This window comes from Gobio gobio (assembly GCF_949357685.1).
Source record: "Gobio gobio genome assembly, chromosome: 1".
In the NCBI taxonomy this organism is placed as follows: domain Eukaryota; kingdom Metazoa; phylum Chordata; class Actinopteri; order Cypriniformes; family Gobionidae; genus Gobio; species Gobio gobio.
This window is the reverse complement of record NC_137097.1, coordinates 42,967,226-42,987,553: the sequence shown is the minus strand read 5'-3', so window position 1 is coordinate 42,987,553 and position 20,328 is coordinate 42,967,226. Positions and strand designations below refer to the sequence as shown.

The 20,328-nt window shown below is 38.6% G+C and overlaps 2 protein-coding genes across 3 annotated transcripts in view; both read left to right on the top strand.

Moving 5' to 3' along the window:
• Nucleotides 1–8,090: 8,090 nt before the first annotated feature.
• On the top strand, nucleotides 8,091–11,139 carry LOC307127379 (uncharacterized protein). 2 transcript variants are annotated; one of them, XR_013816626.1, is made up of 7 exons: nucleotides 8,091–8,427; nucleotides 9,015–9,088; nucleotides 9,271–9,318; nucleotides 9,402–9,485; nucleotides 9,636–9,841; nucleotides 10,009–10,168; nucleotides 10,259–11,139. XR_013816626.1 is itself a non-coding variant. In XM_079818560.1 (7 exons), the coding sequence occupies exons 1-5, from the start codon at nucleotides 8,370–8,372 to the stop codon at nucleotides 9,809–9,811; spliced, it is 432 nt and encodes a 143-aa protein (XP_079674686.1). In that variant the 5' UTR covers nucleotides 8,276–8,369; the 3' UTR covers nucleotides 9,812–9,841; nucleotides 10,009–10,168; nucleotides 10,259–11,139. The 2 variants fall into 2 exon arrangements, 1 of the variants encoding a protein (XP_079674686.1); XM_079818560.1 differs by having other exon boundaries at nucleotides 8,276–8,427; nucleotides 9,279–9,318.
• Nucleotides 11,140–12,708: 1,569 nt separating this feature from the next.
• Nucleotides 12,709–20,328, top strand: part of ppp1r9ba (protein phosphatase 1, regulatory subunit 9Ba) — a 55,037-nt gene continuing 47,417 nt past the window's right edge. The window contains exons 1-2 of the mRNA XM_079827066.1: nucleotides 12,709–12,942; nucleotides 14,680–16,106. Coding sequence (XP_079683192.1) covers nucleotides 14,736–16,106 — 1,371 coding nt within the window. The 5' untranslated portion in view covers nucleotides 12,709–12,942; nucleotides 14,680–14,735. The remainder of the gene's footprint in view (nucleotides 12,943–14,679; nucleotides 16,107–20,328) is intronic.

Sequence of the window (20,328 nt, the reverse complement as noted above, 5' to 3'; positions counted from 1 at the left end):
TCGTGCTACACTTGGATATGAGGATGGAGACCCAGAGGCAAACTGACTTGCGGTACCTTGAAGTTGGAGTGATCCACCATAGGTGGTGCTGCCTTGCAGGTTGAAGGGAGTAGAGGATTCTGGCCGGGTGTCATAGCTAGAGATAAACTGCTTCTGTGAACTCTGGACAGTAGCAAACTGGCTGACAGCCCCTTGGGGTGAGGATAGTGCTACACTCGGATATGAGGATGGAGACCCAGAGGCAAACTGACTGACAGCCCCTTGGGGTGAGGATAGTGCTACACTCGGATATGAGGATGGAGACCCCGAGGCAAACTGACTTGTGGTACCTTGGTGCTGGAGTTATCCACCATATGTGGTGCTACCCTGCAAGTTGAATGGAGTAGAGGACCCTGACTGGGTGTCATAGCTAAAGGTAAACTGCTTCCATGGACTCTGGACTTCAGCAGACTGGCTGACAGCACCTTGGGCTGAGGATAGTGCTACACTTGGATATGTGGAAACACTACCCTTAACAAACTGGAGTGATGCTGCCTTCACGTGCTATCGGAATTATCGTAAATACGAGTTTCATAGGTAAAAATTGCACATGAACGCCCTCTGTCGTGTTTACCCCTGGGAAGTTCGGAAATAATTTCGATACCCCAATCCCCGAGATGGGCGTGTCATAAGCTTTAAACCTGGTGGCGGGGAGAACTCATGGGAGAACTAGACTGCTGTGGCAGGTGTGGTTTTATTGTTTTTTCAAAACAGCTAGGTCGTCTTGTCTAGACATTAATGTAGTACATATTTACATGTAAGAGTAATCATATGAAGCGTATTGTTGTTTGGTACACAGCGAAAATAGCCTGCATTTGACTGAAATTACAGAATCAGCAGAAAGCGGACTATCTGGAATGTTTATATGGTTGTCGGTGCATGGGAGACTATATGATGTTGGTTTTAATAAGATTTTCCCAATAAATAGGCAAGAATAACCTGGTGTCCACCATGATTCCGGTTCACTCCGACAACAAAGCACTTGAATGCAACAAGCTCGTAATCACGACTTTTAAAGTGGGAATTAGGAAATTTCCGATAGCACGTGAAGGCAGCATAAGTTCAGCCTTTTCAGGGGTTTATTTCTTCAGGCAAAATCCCAGTCACAGGGACCTGAGACAGAGGACTGGACTGCATGAGGTGAGAAAGCATAGTCAGAAGGTTGACCCCACCAGTGGTGGGCATTTGAAGAAGCACCACCTGTCAATTAGACAAAATAGAAGGCTTTGTAGACAAACAAACAGTCTTAAATCCTTGGCAAGACAAGAGTCAAACAAATCTTACCTTTAAATCCATAAGCATTTCTCAAAAGCAGGATGATTGCAAACTAGGGTAACCTACAAGTAAATATAAAAATATTAAACAACATAAATTAATTATATGAAGAATCATTCACAAACGCAGATATGAATGAATAAACTCACTGTTTCCACCCTTGACCCATGGTGGACAAAAAAAACCCCTGCGCACTCCAAAACCCTGAAATTTACTTTCTCAAACCACCACAAACAAACTACAAATACAAACATACATGTAGTTGGAGATAAGTGTATTTTATAGGCCTTCATCAGCCCAATTAGTGCAAATAACTAATCACCTGAAACATCATTCACCTGGGAAACTAATTGGATGTTAAAATATCATTGATGATTGCTTTGTGAAGGCTCTGATACCCTCTGCTGTTTGAACATTTTAAAGCAGATCATTAATCCAGACTTTCAATGTGTAATGTCTACATAGGATATTTTCACACACCTTACACAAAATGTGCCTGATCACCTCAGGATGATCTTCATGAATTGGTTTGAGTAATTGTCATAATGTAATGCAGACTTTTCAGAGAGACAATTACTGATATATGGGGCAGATGAGTTTTAGGATTGTGCAAATGCAGAACTGTTGCATATTGTTAGGGGCGTTTACTGATTTGATTACTTTCTGGAAAATTAAACACTATAACAATATAACTACAAAACTGGAAAAAGTGAAAACAAAAATATTTTGGCCAAATTTAATGGTAACAGCTAGGGGAATCTAACTACGCTTTGTGTGATTTATGCACACTTGACACTAGTACATTACCATCCTCGTCACCATATCTGGACTATTTACCCACCTATACAGGATAATAATGAACTGAGCAATGATGCATGTGGAGTAGCTAGTTCAGTATCTAGAGGTGGCACGGCACCCTGTGATCTGTTTGAGTCTGATCAATGTCAAACAAATAATAGCTAGTGTGATCCAATTTCACTGAACACACTCATGCATAAAAGCCCAGTGCAGGGGGAGTCTTTGTTATGTGAGTAGTGAGATTAGTATCAGAGGAAATATGGGTCACCGTGGCAGACAAACTGTAGTGGAGGTGTTGCTGGGGCAACCACAGATGTTAGCAAAGAGCCTGGAACTGCAGCGTTCAGCTGTTCTGAATCCCTGAGGAAGTCAAAATCATCCGCTCCTGCTGCTGCTCTGCTGTCACCAGGAACATAATGAGAGAGTCACACTGTTTAAATTAACTTCTCAGTATAGCTTTAAATTAACACCCCCCTCCCTTCCCTATAACACTTGCTATTCAGTATAATATAACTAGATTTGTCTATGATCTTGTTACAAAAGTAACAATTAAAATTCAGTTCAAAGGCTCAAGATATTATGTATATGTATACAATATTAAGTCATATTGTAGTCGAATAATGTGGGTATCTGTTGGCCAGCTCATAGCTCCTGTACATGATTCCTAGACTACAAACGAGATTGTCACAGGTGATCTGTCTATCTTTTGTGCCTGCACTGTGCCACATTATGGGGTGAGTAAAAAATCTTCTTTATCCCTTAATTCAAAATTCTTTGCAGCAGCATGTCAAATTTCAATGCAAATGGAACTGAAAGGCTGTCCCACTTCATCTTCAGTCCATATTCAGTGCCCAGAGACACGGTTTCCACAATCACAGATTGAAAGTGTAAAAAATACTCCCCAGGGTGTGGGATTCCAAACCTGTGTCCTGGCTACTGTCTGTACAATGGTTAGGGATATTCCAAACTTCTAAAACTCACCACACGATGTCGCCCTCTACACACCAGCATTTGCCTGCAGAGGCCCAAATGTCACTTAAGTGGGTCAGTGTGTCTTTCTCGCATTGCAGTTGTTTGATGAGAGATTCAAAGGATACAGATAGTAAAAACGTAATTCTATCTATCTATCTATCTATCTATCTATCTATCTATCTATCTATCTATCTATCTATCTATCTATCTATCTATCTATCTATCTATCTATCTATCTATCTATCTATCTATCTATCTATCTATCTATCTATCTATCTATCTATCTATCTATCTATCTATCTATCTATCTATCTATCTATCTATCTACCTGTCCATCCGTCTGTCCATATATCTATCATCTGTCTGTCTGTCTGTCTGTCTGTCTGTCTGTCTGTCTGTCTGTCTGTCTGTCTGTCTGTCTGTCTATCTATCTATCTATCTATCTATCTATCTATCTATCTATCTATCTTTCTATCTACCTGTCCATCCGTCTGTCCATATATCTATCATCTGACTGTCTGTCTGTCTATCTATCTATCTATCTATCTATCTATCTATCTATCTATCTATCTATCTATCTATCTATCTATCTATCTATCTATCTATCTATCTATCTATCTATCTATCCATCCATCCATCCATCCATCCATCCATCCATCCATCCATCCATCCATCCATCCATCCATCCATCCATCCATCCATCCATCCATCTATCTATCTATCTATCTATCTATCTATCTATCTATCTATCTATCTATCTATCTATCTATCTATCTATCTATCTATCTATCTATCTATCTATCTACCTGTCTATCTATCTACCTGTCCATCCGTCTGTCCATATATCTCTCATCTGACTGCCTGTCTATCTATCTATCTATCTATCTATCTATCTATCTATCTATCTATCTATCTATCTATCTATCTATCTATCTATCTATCTATCTATCTATCTATCTATCTATCTATCTATCTATCTATCTATCTATCTATCTATCTATCTATCTATCTATCTATCTATCTATCTGTCTGTCTGTCTGTCTGTCTGTCTGTCTGTCTGTCTGTCTGTCTGTCTATCTATCTGTCTGTCTGTCTGTCTGTCTGTCTGTCTGTCTGTCTGTCTGTATGTCTATCTATCTATCTATCTATCTATCTATCTGTCTGTCTGTCTGTCTGTCTGTCTGTCTGTCTATCTATATATTGGTGGCTGTCCGTCTACCTATCTATCTATCTATCTATCTATCTATCTATCTATCTATCTATCTATCTATCTATCTATCTATCTATCTATCTATCTATCTATCTATCTATTAGGGCTGGGTAAAAAATATCGATTTCTTGATTTTAATCGATTTTCACTTTTACAAAACAACATAGATTCTTAAATCCCAAGAATCGATTAGTCATCCTTTTTTCATAATGAAATAAACATTGTAGCGAGCCTCCCATCCAATAATGGCAATAAACATGAATGAGCATCTGAAAGTGTGTTAAAAGATACAGGACAACTTACCAAAATCCGTATCGTGCCAGATAGAATAGCTCAATGAGTGTTTCAACCACAGAAAGAAGCAAATTAGCCTAAGTAAAACGGCTTGTAAACAATGTCATGTAACGTCAAACATATCTCAGAAAAACCATATCCAGTGTCCATAAACTCGTTAGTCAGCTAGAGAAATAAACTCTAGAGCGGAGCATTTTGCTATTTACATGCATGCACCAAATTGCATAGGCTATTCATTGTCATTTTTAATGTTCTTCAATATTTAATGCATGCATGTATGAATAAATCTGGCAAGTTTTTTATGACAGCCACCATTTAAATGTTTATATTTCAATGTGTTTATGTTTAAATGTTTATAACTAATTGGAGTAGGCTATATGATTATGTAATTGTAAAGTTAATAGTATAACTTTATTATTATTTAAAATGTATTATTTATTATATAGGCTAATGTAGTATCAACCGACTCCCACAGTTTACAACATTAGTTCAGAGATTTAATTGTATTTCTTGAGAAAATTTGCCATGTATTGTACTTGATATATCCAAAATAATCGATATTGAATCGAATTGAATCGAATCGAAAATTGAATTGAATCGAAAGCTTGTGAATCCGAATCGAATTGTGAAATTTGTGTCAATACCCAGCTCTATCTATCTATCTATCTATCTATCTATCTATCTATCTATCTATCTATCTATCTATCTATCTATCTATCTATCTATCTATCTATCTATCTATCTATCTATCTATCTATCTATCTATCTATCTATCTATCTATCTATCTATCTATCTATCTATTTGTCTGTTTGTCTAATGACTTATGCAAGGAACCAATGCCTATGTTTTGAGGGGTACGACTGTTCAACAGGGAACCCGTTTAATATAGTTTGATCAACATGACATAAGCAATTGATAATATAGGAACAGCAGACAATTGTACATTATCATTTGCAGTTTCTCAAAAGAATGAGGTTTTATGATGTGCAACAGAAGATGTTGCAACAGAAACTATTGACTCTCTCTTTTCCAGCACTTTAGACACAGTTGCTCCCCTGCGCTTAAAGAAGATTAAAGAAAATAGTCCAACACCGTGGTACAACGAGCACAATCGGGCCCTTAAACAGTAGCCAGAAAAATTGAGGTTTTTCGCATTTCGTGGAAAGAGAGCATGCAGAAAGGCCCTAAAAACTGCTAGATCTGCTTATTTCTCAACTCTCTTAGAAGAAAACAAACACAACCCTAGGTATTTATTCAATACAGTGGCTAAATTAACCAAAAATAAAGCTTCAACTTCTGATGTTTGTAAACAGCACAGCAGTAATGACTTTATGAACTTCTTTACGTGTAAGATTGATAATATTAGGAAAAAACTTATAACCATGCAGCCGTCTACTACAGTATCACATCAGACAGAGCATTGTAGTGTCACTGAGGAAAAATTAAAGAAACGAAAAATTTAACGAGAAAACGTACTCGTTAAATCATCAAAATCAAAGTGTATGCTCGATCCTATACCGACTAAGCTACTGAAAGAGATGCTTCCAGAGGTCATATCTTTTTCTTAATATCATTAATTAATCCTTGACATTAGGATATGTACCTAGGATATGTAGGATTATTAAACCACTTATTGAAAAAGTGCAACTTGATCCTATAGAATTAGTCAATTACAGGCCAATCTCAAATCTACCCTTTCTGTCAAAAATACTAGAAAAGGCAGTGTCCTCACAGTTATGCTCCTTTCTAGAAAGAAATGGTATCTGTGAGGATTTCCAGTCAGGATTTAGACCGTATCACAGTACTGAGACTGCTCTCATCAGAGTTACAAATTATTTACTCTTATCATCCGATCGTAGTTGTATCTCTCTATAAGTGTTACTTGATGTTAGCACTGCATTTGATACTATCGACCACAACATTGTTTTGAATAGACTCGAAAATTATGTTGGCATTAATGGAACTGCATTGGCATGGTTTAAATCTTATCTGACTGTTATCAGTTTGTAGCAATAAATGAAGAGATGTCACACCGACCACAAGTTCAGTATGGAGTACCGCAAGGCTCAGTGCTAGGACCGTTGCTTTTCACCCTGTACCACTGGGAGATATCATTAGGAAGCATGGCGTTAGTTTTCATTGTTATGCTGACGATACTCAGCTCTATATTTCTTCACGCCCAGACGAAACTTACCAATTCACAAGATTAACGGAATGCATGGCTGATATAAAAAATTGGATGACTAGTAATTTCCTGCAACTTAATTCAGAAAAAAATGAATTTTTAATTATTGGACAAAAAAACTCCACAAATAGTAACCTAGAATACTGTCTAACACTTGATGGCTGCTCTGTCAAGTCCTCGTTGTCAGCTGGAGTTCTTACTAGAACCGGGAAGTATGACCATATTAGCCCGGTTCTGTCAACACTACACTGGCTTCCTATTAAAACATCGCATTCATTTTAAAATCTTGCTTATTAATTACAGAGCACTAAATGGTTTAGCTCCCCAGTAGCCTACTTGAGCGAGCTCTTAACGCATTATCCCAGATAGCAAAAAATATCGGCACGGCTTCTTTTTGCCGCCGGCCCTAAGCTGTCGGCTATAGGTGCGTCCCGCTGGCGGTGATGAAACGTTTGCCGCCGAATACGTCACTCCCATTTCTTGCGAGATGCCGCGGCCGACTAGCCGGCGGGCCGCCGGCTTCATTTTCTCTGGCGGTTGCCTCCGCCTAATGGACCGCGGCCGGCTGGCGGCAAGCCGCTGTGAAATACAAGGATTTCTACTCTCAAATTCGACCAACCACGTTGGCTATGTTTGGCTTGTTGGGAAATAGAGTGGAACTGACAGCATTTTAACTAGTTCTCACATTTGAAGCGATTATAAAATCATAATAGCCTATATGTGAATTATATCAAATATTAGTTTTTTTTGCTCCAAAGCCATTAGGGTTTATAACAGATTCTTGACTCTTGATTCCATGATAAGGTTAGGTTTAGGAAATTACATTTAAATTTTCACTTGATTATTTGCATGTCGAGTGTGTTTAAACAGTGTTGGTCAATTTGACCCATAATGGATGTAATACTTTTTTTTTTTTTTTTAGCATAATAGGAGGGTTAAGAAAGTTTGAAAGTTCATTTTAGGATAACACTTATTTTTGTATTGCCCTTTTTTCTATTTCTTTTTGGACTGACTTTAAAATAGACATGACAAAAAATTAGAACTAACTTCATGACATTTTACTTTGTTTTCAAAACCCATATTTTTCTGAAAAACAAAAATATATTATTAATTATTTAGGAAAAATTCTACATTCATAAGACAAGAATAACTCAAAAGAAGCCCTCTAATATTACCTCTTATAAAGCTGATTTTTACAATATTTGAAACCCTCTCAAACATGAGGTCGCAAAACAAAAAGCTTACAAAAACAGAAACCTGAAAGCTTTTCAATTTCATGTGACTGCCTTAATATTATAAAGTATTTTCTATCTCAGAATTCTTATTTTTATTATTTATTTTATATACAGTGTTACATTTGTTGTTATTCTTTGTTCTACATATTCGGAACTGTACCACAATGCTTTATTATTTTTATTTTTCTCTCATTGTACTTTTTGTATTGTACTTGTCTATACATGTACTAATTTAAATAAAAATAAAATAAAAAAAAAACAGAGAAGTACCTCCACCGGCCGAGAGGGGCAGTATACCTAAAAAAGACGGAAGACAAACCGGTAAAACATACAGATTTACCATCAGCGGCCGCTCATCACATGGTTTTAGTATTTGAAGAGAGGAGATCAGAAAATATCCTCGACTACGAGCGTTTAAGTAAGTACATGTTTCCTTTTTGTGTCACACAATATTATGTTCATTTTTGATGTATATACCGGTAGGTTGTTTTAATTAGTTTGTTCAGACACGCACGCTGATATAGTGCACAATACACAGTTTTAGCTAACACGTGCTGTTTCGCCTTTTTTACACACTGAGTTCAAGCATGTGCTACATGTTAAAATGTATCTAGCTACTGTAGGTAAGTTAGCCAAAGCTTTACATCTAGAAAGACTTAAGTTTAACTTTTGGTGTTTTCTAACAAAACAGAATGATGTATATAGGTTATTTAAATTATTTTGTTAGTCCGAACAAGCATGCTGCTAGGTCAGTTTTAGCAAGTGTTAGCTAGCATGTGCTGTGTTGCTACTGTTCTTCTAGCATTTAAGGTCATTTATGAGTTATTTCTCTGAACTGCTGTACTTATTATGTTTGAGGACAATGCAGTTTACTTGATTCACTACACTGAATGAATACATTTTACTGTTCCACATTTGGCTGACCAGTTTTTCCCCCCACAGCATAGCTACTGTATATTCTGTATTTAACGTTAACAATGCGGTTTTGTTCACATTTTCTTGCAGATACCTTGACCAGAGCACAATCGGTTATCTTCATCCAAGAGACCTATTGTTGGACAATCGTTTCGGCTTTCAAGGTAAATAAATTGTTAGTCACAATGTCTAGTTACTGGGCTATAAGGAGAAGAATATTGAAAGGAGTTGAGATGGACAAACAGGAAATTGCAGATGTTGGAAACTTTAACAGTATGGAAAATTGTGCCTGTAGTTGTTGTTTTATATATATATATATAATTAAAATAAAATATTTTTTATGTAGATTTCCAGAATGAGAACCAAGCCCTGAGGGAAAGCAATGCACGAGCAGGTGAGAACATGCACTCTTTCTTAAATTTTACTTTTTTGACTGTGATGTAGGTCCAAAATTACCAAATGCCTTTCATTTTGTAGCTTCGGATGACAGCGGCTCACTTCATGAGCAGGTGAAGCAAGTTGGGACAATGTTGACGACGTTTGCTCGTACTGGGCAATCAGGTACAACTTGCAAACAACACCTGTGGTTGTTGGTTTAATTCCCACTGGGGCCACCTGTACATGTAGTAGACCTAGTTGTAAATGTCATAGTTTAGTAGTTGAGGGACCAGGACTGACTGCTTTATTCTTTTATTCTGTGAACCCCTGTAGGTGCAGATCAGACCCTAATGCTGCGACGTCTTGGAGAGTTTGGCGATGTTGTGCGTAGCATGGACAACAAAATGGACACTATGCTGCAACATTTCAGTGCCAATGTGTCTTTTGGAGAGTTATCCCTGCCAGGGGGTCTGTTACTCCCCCTAGACAACCCATTTGGCGTTGCTTGACAACAGTTTGAGGCAGGATAAAGAGCTCCAGTAAGTGTGCTGATTTTGTTTATAATGCTGTAGGGTAATCTAAAAAGTAAAATTTAAGATTGTACACTGCATATTCTACAGTCTGAATCACAGCCTGTCACATTTTTATATTTATGTATGAGAAGCTTCAGAGATATGTAATTTGTAACACTTTTTTGTATTTTCAGCTTCGGTTTTTGGCAATCAAATGTGGGAGGGACCTAAAGACAACCGTGTGGCGAATACTTTAGAGTATCTTCTCTAATCACCTTTCCATTAATACAACCTGGACTGGTGTAGGGGATAAAGCATGTTTTAGAGACATGTTCCTGAAGACCATTGTTCAAAGTAATATATATATAAATTTGTTATATATTTAAGTAGATGTGTGTGGCCTTATGACATTCACATGGAATGACAGATCTGTATTTTCTACAGGAGCCATCCGGAAGAACCCGGCAACCCAGGATGCCACTGATGAGGCGGTCCAGGTTAGCGCTATGCGTTACCTGAAAGGAGCATCTGATCGTGAAGGTGGAAAAAGACGCCGCACAGCTGAGAGGGACCCACAGCCGACCTCTTACACCTAGGCTGACTACTGACACCTGGAACCCTTTCTTTATCCTGCAGTCAGTAACATCAAGACCCCTAAAGAAGCCAGAAGTTTCAGGCTACACTCACCCAATCCACACTGTTCACTGTGGAAATTACTTTTTTTTTATTCCCTGTGACCCTGCCTTGAAGGCAGCTCCTTGGATAGATATGGGATGGCGAGGTTGTTTGTCCTTTATATAGGCGCACAAGAAATCACTGAAGATAAGCCAATTTGCGCTGCCTCATTCTGGAGGTCGGGGAAAACCGGAGAACCCATAGTCAGGCTTGTTATAATGTTCTGTTCTACTACTGTTCTATTCTTCTCCAGAGCTTTACTCTAAATTATTACCATTTATGCTATTGTTAGAAATGGCTTGTTAAATGTGATGTTATACCTCGATTTATTTGGTATCCTGCACATTCTTTGGTACCAAATATCCTCATTATTTGATATAATATTTAATGGTAATTCTTTTCATCCCAGAGCTGACCTATTTGTTATTAACAAATATTGTAAGTGTTATAATTTGCTTGTAAGGCTGTTTTTTTTTTTTTTTTTAAACCAAAATTTAATTGGAAACATGCAGGTTCTTTAGTAAAAATGTTTTTTGTTATTTATAGGCCTATTTAAGCTTATTTATTGTCTGTTATATTTAATTTATATTATCTTGTATCATTGACAGTTAATGTACTTTGAAATGTGGAATAAAAATGCCAAATGGGAATTTATCTGGTTTGTTCAATTATTATCCATCATAAACTGCATGTTACAAATATATGAATAATAAATATATATATTATTTATTACACAATAAGCGGAGGCAGATCGTTCGAAAAAAGCGTTTGCCTCCGCCGGGCCGCCTTCTGGTATAAAGGCGGCGGAACGGCGGTTTGCCTGCGGGCCGGCGGCGGTACGAAGGCGGTAGGAAGCCGGCTGCCGCTTTTAAAAAGCGGCTGCCGCCGGCGGTGCGCCGTCAAACGTGTTTGCGATTACGCAATTCTGACGCTTCTACAGCCGCCGGATCACCGCCGGTGGTCCGCCGACTCATTGCTATCTGGGATACTCCATCACGTCTATTGCGATCTCAAAATTCTGGCCTGTTGATAATACCTAGAATATCAAAATCAACTGTAGGCGGTCGATCCTTTTCCTATTTAGCACCTAAACTCTTGAACAGTCTTCCTAGCATTGTTCGGGAGGCAGACACACTCTGTCAGTTTAAATCTAGACTAAAAACACATCTCTTTACTATGGCATACACGAAAAAAAAAAAAAAGTCAGCTGGAACCGGGAACACTTCCCATAACACCTGATGTACTCGTTACATCATCGGAAGAATGGAATCTATGCTAGTCTCTCTGTTTATCCCGAGGTTTACTGCAGCCAGCCGTATCCGGGCCGTATCCAGATCAGGTGGTGGACCTGCGCCCAGACATGACCAACGCATCCCTGAAGTGTCTGCAGAGATTGTGTCAATTAGACTCCCCCTGCAATGGCCTCATCAACACGGCATCCTCAATAAACCTGTCTCCAGAATAATAAGTTGCCAGAATAATAATCATACAGTCCGTCTGACGTTTTTCTTTAAAATAAGCATTTTTGTCAGGCTTCTATGTATAGGTTTCTACCTACCAGCACTTCTGAATGGGCGGAGGCTGGGATTTAGTGGGTTTGAAGTGAAAGTATTTTATGAACGTATACTACATGCGGAGAGCATTCACTCGTTATTTCATTTTTGACTGAAGGGGCTTTTAGAGGCTTTTGCATCTGAACTCTTCATGTTGAATTAAAGAATGATAAGAAATGAAAAAGAAAATATGTTTAAAAATAATAATAATAATAATATTAATAATTAATTAATTAAATGGGGCAAATTCACATTATGGAATAGGCTACCATTTTTAAAAAGTAGCTATACATATTTAGAGTCGGCTACAAATAGCCTAGGCTAAATAAAGAAATACATGAAATGGGACAAAACAAAACAAAGGGGCAGAGGAAAACCTCTCTTCCGTGTTTAAAAAATGAATTAATATGCACAGGTAGCCTATGCATTATAAAACATCTGCGTCTATAGCTAGCTTACTGTAATACTACTATGCTACTGCTGTGCAATAGTGTTCAATTGTCAAGTTTATGTAGCTAAGCTAAGCTACCTTGTTGTATTGTTGTGCTTAAAATGTTAAAATAACCTGCGATGCTGCTGTGTAGGCTACTAGCGGTGAAGAGGAGAGAAGGGCACACGCGGAGAGAGAGAGAGAGAGAGAGAGAGAGAGAGAGAGAGAGAGAGAGAGAGAGAGAGAGAGAGAGAGAGAGAGAGAGAGAGAGAGAGAGAGAGAGAGAGAGAGAGAGAGAGAGAGAGACTGGGAGGAGGGGGAGGAGGAGGAGGAGGAGGGGGGCAGGCGCGTCACACGCTCGTGGGGGGAAATCAAGAGGGCGAAAACGGCTCGTGGACACAATGGATTTGCGAACCAATGGACTTTGCGTTGATTAAAGGACGGAATCTTCGATGAACACGAGAAACAAGGTACGTTCAGTTATTTGAACAGAGCGCGACATGTTGTATGTTGCGCGTTTCCTCATTTTCTTTGATTCTAACGGTAGAACCGTTATTTGTACGATAGAGGATGCAGGAAGTCGAGACATCATTGCAGAGAGAGAGAGCGCGGCCCGCTCGCTCGCTCGCTCCCGCAGGGTCCTAATGTGATGTTTTGACAGGCTGCAGCTTCAATCTCCTGACACTCCTTCAACACAATCAGCGGCGCAGAAAATATATATTCTACAGTTTACGATTTTATTCAGCGATTTGGTTTGTCTTGCACACTAGGAACATCTAGATCTGAGCTTAAAACGACAGCCGATGTTTCGGCGCCTAAAGGCTGGTTGATTCATGCTGCCAAGATAAGTAATCTACTGGCATCAGCAGCAGCAGCAGCAGCAGCATGGGATCACAACAAAGCCTGCCTGTCCATGCCAGTATGCATGGTATTTCCCAAGGATTTGGGCACCGTTTATATATATACACAAACCAATGACTTTAAAAAATTGTCCCATGTCCTTGTGCCTCTGTTTACGGTTTCGTTGACGATCTGACTTCCTTTATCTGACAGAAAGATCTATTTGACGTCTACAGAGATCCAACCCTGTTGGAGCTGCGTTTTGTAACATGGTAGCTGGCTTCTAGTTGATCATTTTCTTGTTCAAGCTGAATTTGTTTCTCTAAAAAAACAGATGGTTTGTTGCTGGTCTGATGTTCTGTCATCTAATCACTATCGTAGGCCATCTAGAAAAAAACTACCATGTCCCAAAGCACAGCTGCTAGTCTTATTTAAATACTTTTTTCGGCCAAAGAAAATAGTTTATGTTGATGAAAAGCTTTGAAAGCATTGTTATGCGAGATGTAGGCTATACTTTAAAGTACTTCTCAAAGAAATTAGTCATCACGGAAGTGTTTTGCATCATGCTTAACCCGTTTCCTTTACAGTCTTTGATGTATGACCTGTATTTATTTATTTACTTTTTTAGACTTATATCTTCACTTACTCCTGATTTAGTACAATTTTAATTTAACTCTAAAAGTAAGAGGTGTCTGACTGAGAAGAATGTGTGTTTGTGTGAGAATGTTTTCTGGCTTTATGACCCTGGAGCATTTGTGTGTGGCCATGGTAGAGCTGTCAAGGAAAGCTCAAAAAACACATTGGTACTAAACATGTTGGCATTTGCACTGAGCAGTTACTGTTTATGATAGTTATGGACCCAACTGAGTTGTCAAATGAGTAGTCAAAAGTGTTTAGTCACTTAAACCACACTTAAATATTTATGAATGCCATAGCATTAGATGCAAAATATTAAACCAAGTCTCTTTTAAATCTTTTTTTAACTTTATAAGAACTTTATGTATGAACTTGAGTAGTGAGAAACGGCCTAGCATAATTTGTCTGCAGATGCCATTGGTTTAATATTTTACATTGACATTTTTTAATTTAGCAGACACTTTTATCCAAATAGACTTACAAATGACAAAAAAAAACAAAACAATGTATGACTTATTAAGCGATTCATCCCATAATTTTGTATATAATACAATGAGGTTCATACATTTATAAGTGTGGGTTAAGTGTTCAAAGGGCCACCATTTATGCATTTATATTTCTGATAAAATGTCAATTATTTTTGTCTTATTCATGCTTTCTCCTTTCTCTGTTTTGCGGCTGATAATATGGACCGATCCTGAATGCTGCCCCTTCTTATTCATTCAATAAAGAGGAGAAGCAGAGGGCTATGCTGTTTCTGCTTGTCTTTACTGCTGTTTGATTAACCATGATGAAGACTGAACCCACATCTGCAGCCAGCGGCAGCACTAGCACCACCCTTGTAGCAAGAAGTGCATCGCCGCACAGGAATGCCTATGAGGCTGGAATTCAATCTCTCAAGCCGGTAAAAGATTCCAGTGCTGCTAATGGGGAGGATGGGAAACCTCGACCTCAGGGCCGGGGCCGCAGGTACGGCTCCAATGTGCACCGCATCAAGAACATGTTCATGCAGATGGGTTCTCCCGGGGATGAAGAGGATCCGTCGAAGGCCAAAGCCCCAGACCAGGCGATCCGACTGTCCCTTCCCAGAGCAAGCAGCCTGAATGAGAATGTGGATCACAGTGCACTGCTCAAACTCGGCGGGACTGTGTCAGAGCGGGTTAGCCGTTTCGATGGAAAGACTGATGGTAGCGGATCCCGTGGAGCAAGCACAGGCTTCTCCAAGCTGCAGGAGACACGGAAGATATTTGAACAGCGTCACATGCAGGAGAAGCAGGCAGCAACTAATCGAATCCTGTTAAAGAAAGAGCGGGCGTCAGGGTTCCAAGACAGCCGCCTGGACGTGGTGGTTCGCTTCAATGGCAGCACTGAGTCATTGGACAGGCTGGATGCAGGGGACTGTCCCGCAGATGCAGTGTCCCCTACGGTTAGCCAGCTGAGCGCAGTGTTTGAAAAAGCAGACCATCGTAATAACCTTCACCGACCTTCCTCAACCTCCCCACTGCCTTCTCAAGGGGTAGACTCTACCCCTGCCAATGTGGAAGAAATCAACTCCACAGTCGACACCAGAAAGGCACAAGCCTTCCCTTCAACTGAAAATCAAGAGGAGGGAGCTCAGCGCAAAGACCAAGAAGCTAAACATGGAAGTCCGAAGAGTAGAACAATCATCCAACCTGATGGACCCAATAGCAAACCATCCGATGATGTGGCTTCTGGCAGTGCTGGCACAGTTTTCGATATGTCCAGGTCAGAGGAGGTCCAGAATGCATCAAGCAATGATTCCAAACCAGGGGAGCATGCAGCACCAAGTGCACCGGATGCAGGGAGCAGATTGGTACAGGCGGATGTCCACGCCTCTCTGGAAAATGGGGAGGCCACCAGGAGCCATGAGCCCTCAGAACAAAGAGAGGAAATTGGACAGGCCTGTGCTGAGGAGGAATCCCACAGAGAGGATATCTCCGAAGCAGATCTGGTGGACATCAGCGCGTACAGCGGGATTGGAGAGGACTCTGGTGGTAGTCAGCTGGACGAAGATGAGGAGGCTGAGGATGATGTGGCTTACGAACCAGAATCCAGCTGTTCAGAAATCCCTGGGTTGCCTGCAGAAGATGAACCACCCCCCAGCAGGAAGATTTGCTTCTGTACAAACCCCATCAAGGTAAGTGCCTAAAATGTGTGAAAGCAAGGACAGAAAGAAACAACGCATTGTATAATAAATTGAATGGCTTGGCGTGACGGTGTCCGCCGCCTTAAAAGCTGTGGGCACGGTTTCAATCTTAGGCTTTCAGGAATAAATTATGATAGCTTGTAGCTAGCATTTTGAATAAAAAATATGGATTGGCAGGGTTTGGATGGCTGCAGGAGTATGAAAATTAGAAGCCAGTCTTTGAAGAAATGACGCCTAAAAGTGTGTTTTGTTATTGGCGTGAAGCTCAAGTAGTAGATGCCTTTGTTTTCTCAAATGTTCAGACTTGGATTCTCTATGAAGACTGCTTCATTGCTTGCAGAGTCACCTCCGGGCACCGTAAGCACTTTGATATAGCACACGCATGCCACTAGCCCTCTCCAGCTGCTGACGGCCCACTTCTGCTGGTTTAAGAGCTCTCTCTCTCTCTCTCTCTCTCTCTCTGGCTGTTTTCAGTTTGCGCTAACAGACTGCATGGTTTGTCAGGTGCTTCACAGTGTCCTTTGCATGAGAGTCACATGGTCGTGTTCCTCTGTGTTTTGGCTACTTCTCATCTGAATTTGTATTCTTGAGACAATGGCACAATGGAAATGGCACATTCACATGATGACCATCACTATCAAAGCGCCATCGCTTCAAACTGTTCATGTGCTCAACAAAGGGATAAGTTGTGTTTAGTGCTTTAAAACATGCAACCGCTACCAAACGGTAAGGTACTGTGCTCTGCAGGTGCTAGATTCACAGCATGGGAATTGCCAAGTATCAGTGAAAGCATACCAAAGGCATGCTGTATCTAAAGTGAACACTTTGTAATCTTTCTGATGTCAAGGGGATTTGATACCAGGGGGTTTGCCGTGTTACAAAACTGTGGCTGTCATTGTCCCTTTTTGTTCCTAGTGTAGAGATAGCACATAAAGCAGAATAACAATGTTAACTTCAGTAGCAAATGAGATACTTGAAATGTATAACTTTTTTAAACCTAATTTGACCTTTTCATTGCAGATATTCAATAAAAATCAGGTTAGAACCGCTGTAAACACAAGCTCTCCAAAGGGTGTTTGCTTGTCAAGCCTTGTTAGAATCATTCACTGTCTATCATCCATTTCATTCTTGATCATTCTCCCTTTTCTCAACATCTTTCTCTTTCTCCTCACCCTTTTTTCTCTCAGCTTGGCTAACAGCTCTTGTGTCATTGTAGCAATGGAGGAGTGTGAGTGTGTTTTAATAAAACAGTAGGTAGTTTAATGAACTAAAAGGGTCAAATGTTATGTAGATGAGTGTGTTTGTTGTGTATAAATTACTTTTTATATATGGAGTGGCCCCAAAAAGCACTTTTCATTGAATTAGATCAGGCTTTCCTAAACTAGGATTCATGAAGGAACTGCAGGAAATTTGTAAGTTAACGAAACGCTAATAATTAATTAAATTATAAAAATAAATTATTTAAATAAATAAAAAATTTAAATAAATAAAAAATTTAATAAAAAATTTAATAAAAAATTTAATGTTTACCTGCATGTAATGTGACCATTAACCAACATCAGATCTTTTTTTTTTTATTGCAATAAGACATAATTACAATAAGGCAATACAAAATCAGGTCCCACTTTATATTTATATATTAGGTGGCCTTAACTACTATGTGTACTTACATCAAGTTATGTACTTACATCAAAAAAGAAGTACAATGTACTTATTGTGTTCATATTGTATTGCAAAACACTTTTGCTGATATTGAGGTGGGATACGGGTAAAGGACAGGTGTGGTGGTGTGGGTAAGTTTAAGGGTAGGGTTAGGTGTAAGGGAAGTGTCAAACAGTGTAATTTTAAATGTAACTAGATAAATTAATTACAGATGTAATTACATGCAGGTAATTTTTCAAATGTAAGTACATTGTATCAAATTATTAATTTGAATGTTAGTACATAGTAGTTAAGGCCACCTAATATAAAGTGGGACCCAAAATCACATCAAATCATTAAATTAAGCTCAACTCTATATAAAGGAAACAGAAATAAAGGAAAAAACATCCGCCATCCAGGTCTTCTAATAGTTTAAATTTCTTCAATAAACCAAGTAGTCTTCTTTCACTTTTCAATTTTAACATTCTTAAAGATTTACAGTAAATCCAAAATTCTTTCTGAAGAACAGAAAACAATGGCTTTGTTTTAAGGCACTTACATTTATGAATATAGAATTTCCCCAAAATGAAAATATTGTTTAGTAGAAATAGAGGTTCTAAGGGTAGACCAACATCAGAGAATCGTGAACATTCAAATGTGTTTTATAAAAATATTGATATATTAATCTAAAATCTCAGAGGGTACTTTTGTGTAATATTTTATGGAAAAGGTGTCCGGCTGTCAAAGTAATTTTGGGAATATCTGCAATAGATAATACATAAATATAAGTATAAAATATAAACAAACAGTGCTAGACATTGTGATAACTTTACTTTTAACTAACTGCTTGCAGTATCAAGTTTAGTGGATGAATGAAGTCAGTCTAACCACAGCTGTGGATGATCACATTAACTATGAACATGTTGACTACTAAAGTGTCCAAGTGCTTTTAGTTTTCAAAGCTTATCAGTTGTTTAATTAAAAACATAACAAATCTGTCTGAATAGCATGCTTATGCTGTCTTTGTACTAGCTAATGCATAGGCATTTATGCATGTATAGTGTGTGTTATAAGTGTTTAAAGTCGAGGGAACGAAAGGAGAAAAGACTCAATAGTTCTCTTTCTGAACCCATCTGTGTCCTATGTCTGCTGTTGCAGATGTGCGCAGACTCTCTTATCCTCTCAAAGACAGGAAGAGCTACAGCAATTTTAGGGCGGGGAGGTAGTTAACTCAGAGCCGTTGGTAGAAGTTGACTTTTGGATGTGATCTAAGACCAGTACTGCAGTTTATTTCAGGAGAGAGAAACTCAGGGTTTAGATGCGATCAGATAAAACAGTGAAAGTTTTACTTGTATAACTTGAGAGACTGGAGGATAAATCAGTATAGAGGAAGTGATATTCAAGTTTGCTTGTCTCTGACTAATATTATGGTGCATAGACAAATATAATATAATTCCCCTTTAAGACATGCACTATAAAAACTGATTTTTTGAGCACGTTTCCTATAGCTTTTTTCCTACAAGTTTAAGTGTACTAAAGTTTGCAGCTATCATCAAAGTATACCGGTCAGTTTTTCAGGAAGAACATTGCACTTATATGTTGCTGTTGTATTTGGACCTTGTCTGATTGTCTCAGCTGGGATATGTGTGCTTAGCAGCTCACAACCTCAAAATAATTTGTCCATTCCTGCTGCTGAAAATCTCGTCACTTTCACATAATCCAGAAAGCCTTACTCCATGCACTACAGGTGGTGATGGAGCTGTTCTCTGGATTAAGGTATAGCGCTGATTCCAGGCAATAACACAGGGAATAATAGAGCTATGTGGTGTTGTGTTGCTGAATGAGGCCATTATTAGGCTGCAGCAGGAAACTGATGAAAAAAAAAGGAAATGTTGCCTTAAAGGGGCAGTGCAGTTTTTTTTAATGAGAGCCTGAAACCCATGGATGCATCTGTTAGGTTGCCGTCTGCACAGAGGGAGTTGCTTTTGTCACAGCCAAACTATGCCTAAACTAATCTAGCATGGCATCACAGACCATTTCTCTTCTCCAGTGGCAGAAATTATGCGTCATTCCACGGTCTCCGAAGAATGATGTCAAGAGCTGCTGGGTAATCAATAGGGCTGAGCTCTACTGTACGTCACATTAACTTTATCATTTGACTCAACATCAGTGAATATTTTAATCATCACTTAAAGTTATTTTTAGGTGCATATTACTGTGTCTTGGTGCATATAAATAAAATTGATTAATTTAGTGAAAAACAGTGCTGAAAACATCTTTTAACTAGTTTTTTTATAACTAAATTTATGCTGTTTTTGACTTATTTTATTAAAATAAACATTGAATCCTTTTAATGCATTTCGGTCAGTGTTATTTTAGTTTTATTTATATGCTTTTACAGTTTTTATTAATATTTAGAATGAGCTTTTATGTTTTCATTTTTTATTTTAATTTAATTTTAATTATTAGTCGTCTGCTTTGTCTTTTTTATTCGTTTTTTTAATCGTTTTTTTTACTTTAGTTGTATATTTAGTTAGTATTTTAATGCTTCAATTTAAAATAATTTCTGTTT

What these genes read in the sequence shown, in the direction of transcription:
- LOC307127379 (XM_079818560.1), top strand. Translation starts at nt 8,370, where the DNA reads ATGGTTTTAGTATTTGAAGAGAGGAGATCAGAAAATATCCTCGACTAC. An exon ending in GGAAAGCAATGCACGAGCAG is followed by an intron (nt 9,319 to 9,401) that starts GTGAGAACATGC and finishes TTCATTTTGTAG; the next exon opens with CTTCGGATGACAGCGGCTCA. An exon ending in TGCTCGTACTGGGCAATCAG is followed by an intron (nt 9,486 to 9,635) that starts GTACAACTTGCA and finishes GAACCCCTGTAG; the next exon opens with GTGCAGATCAGACCCTAATG.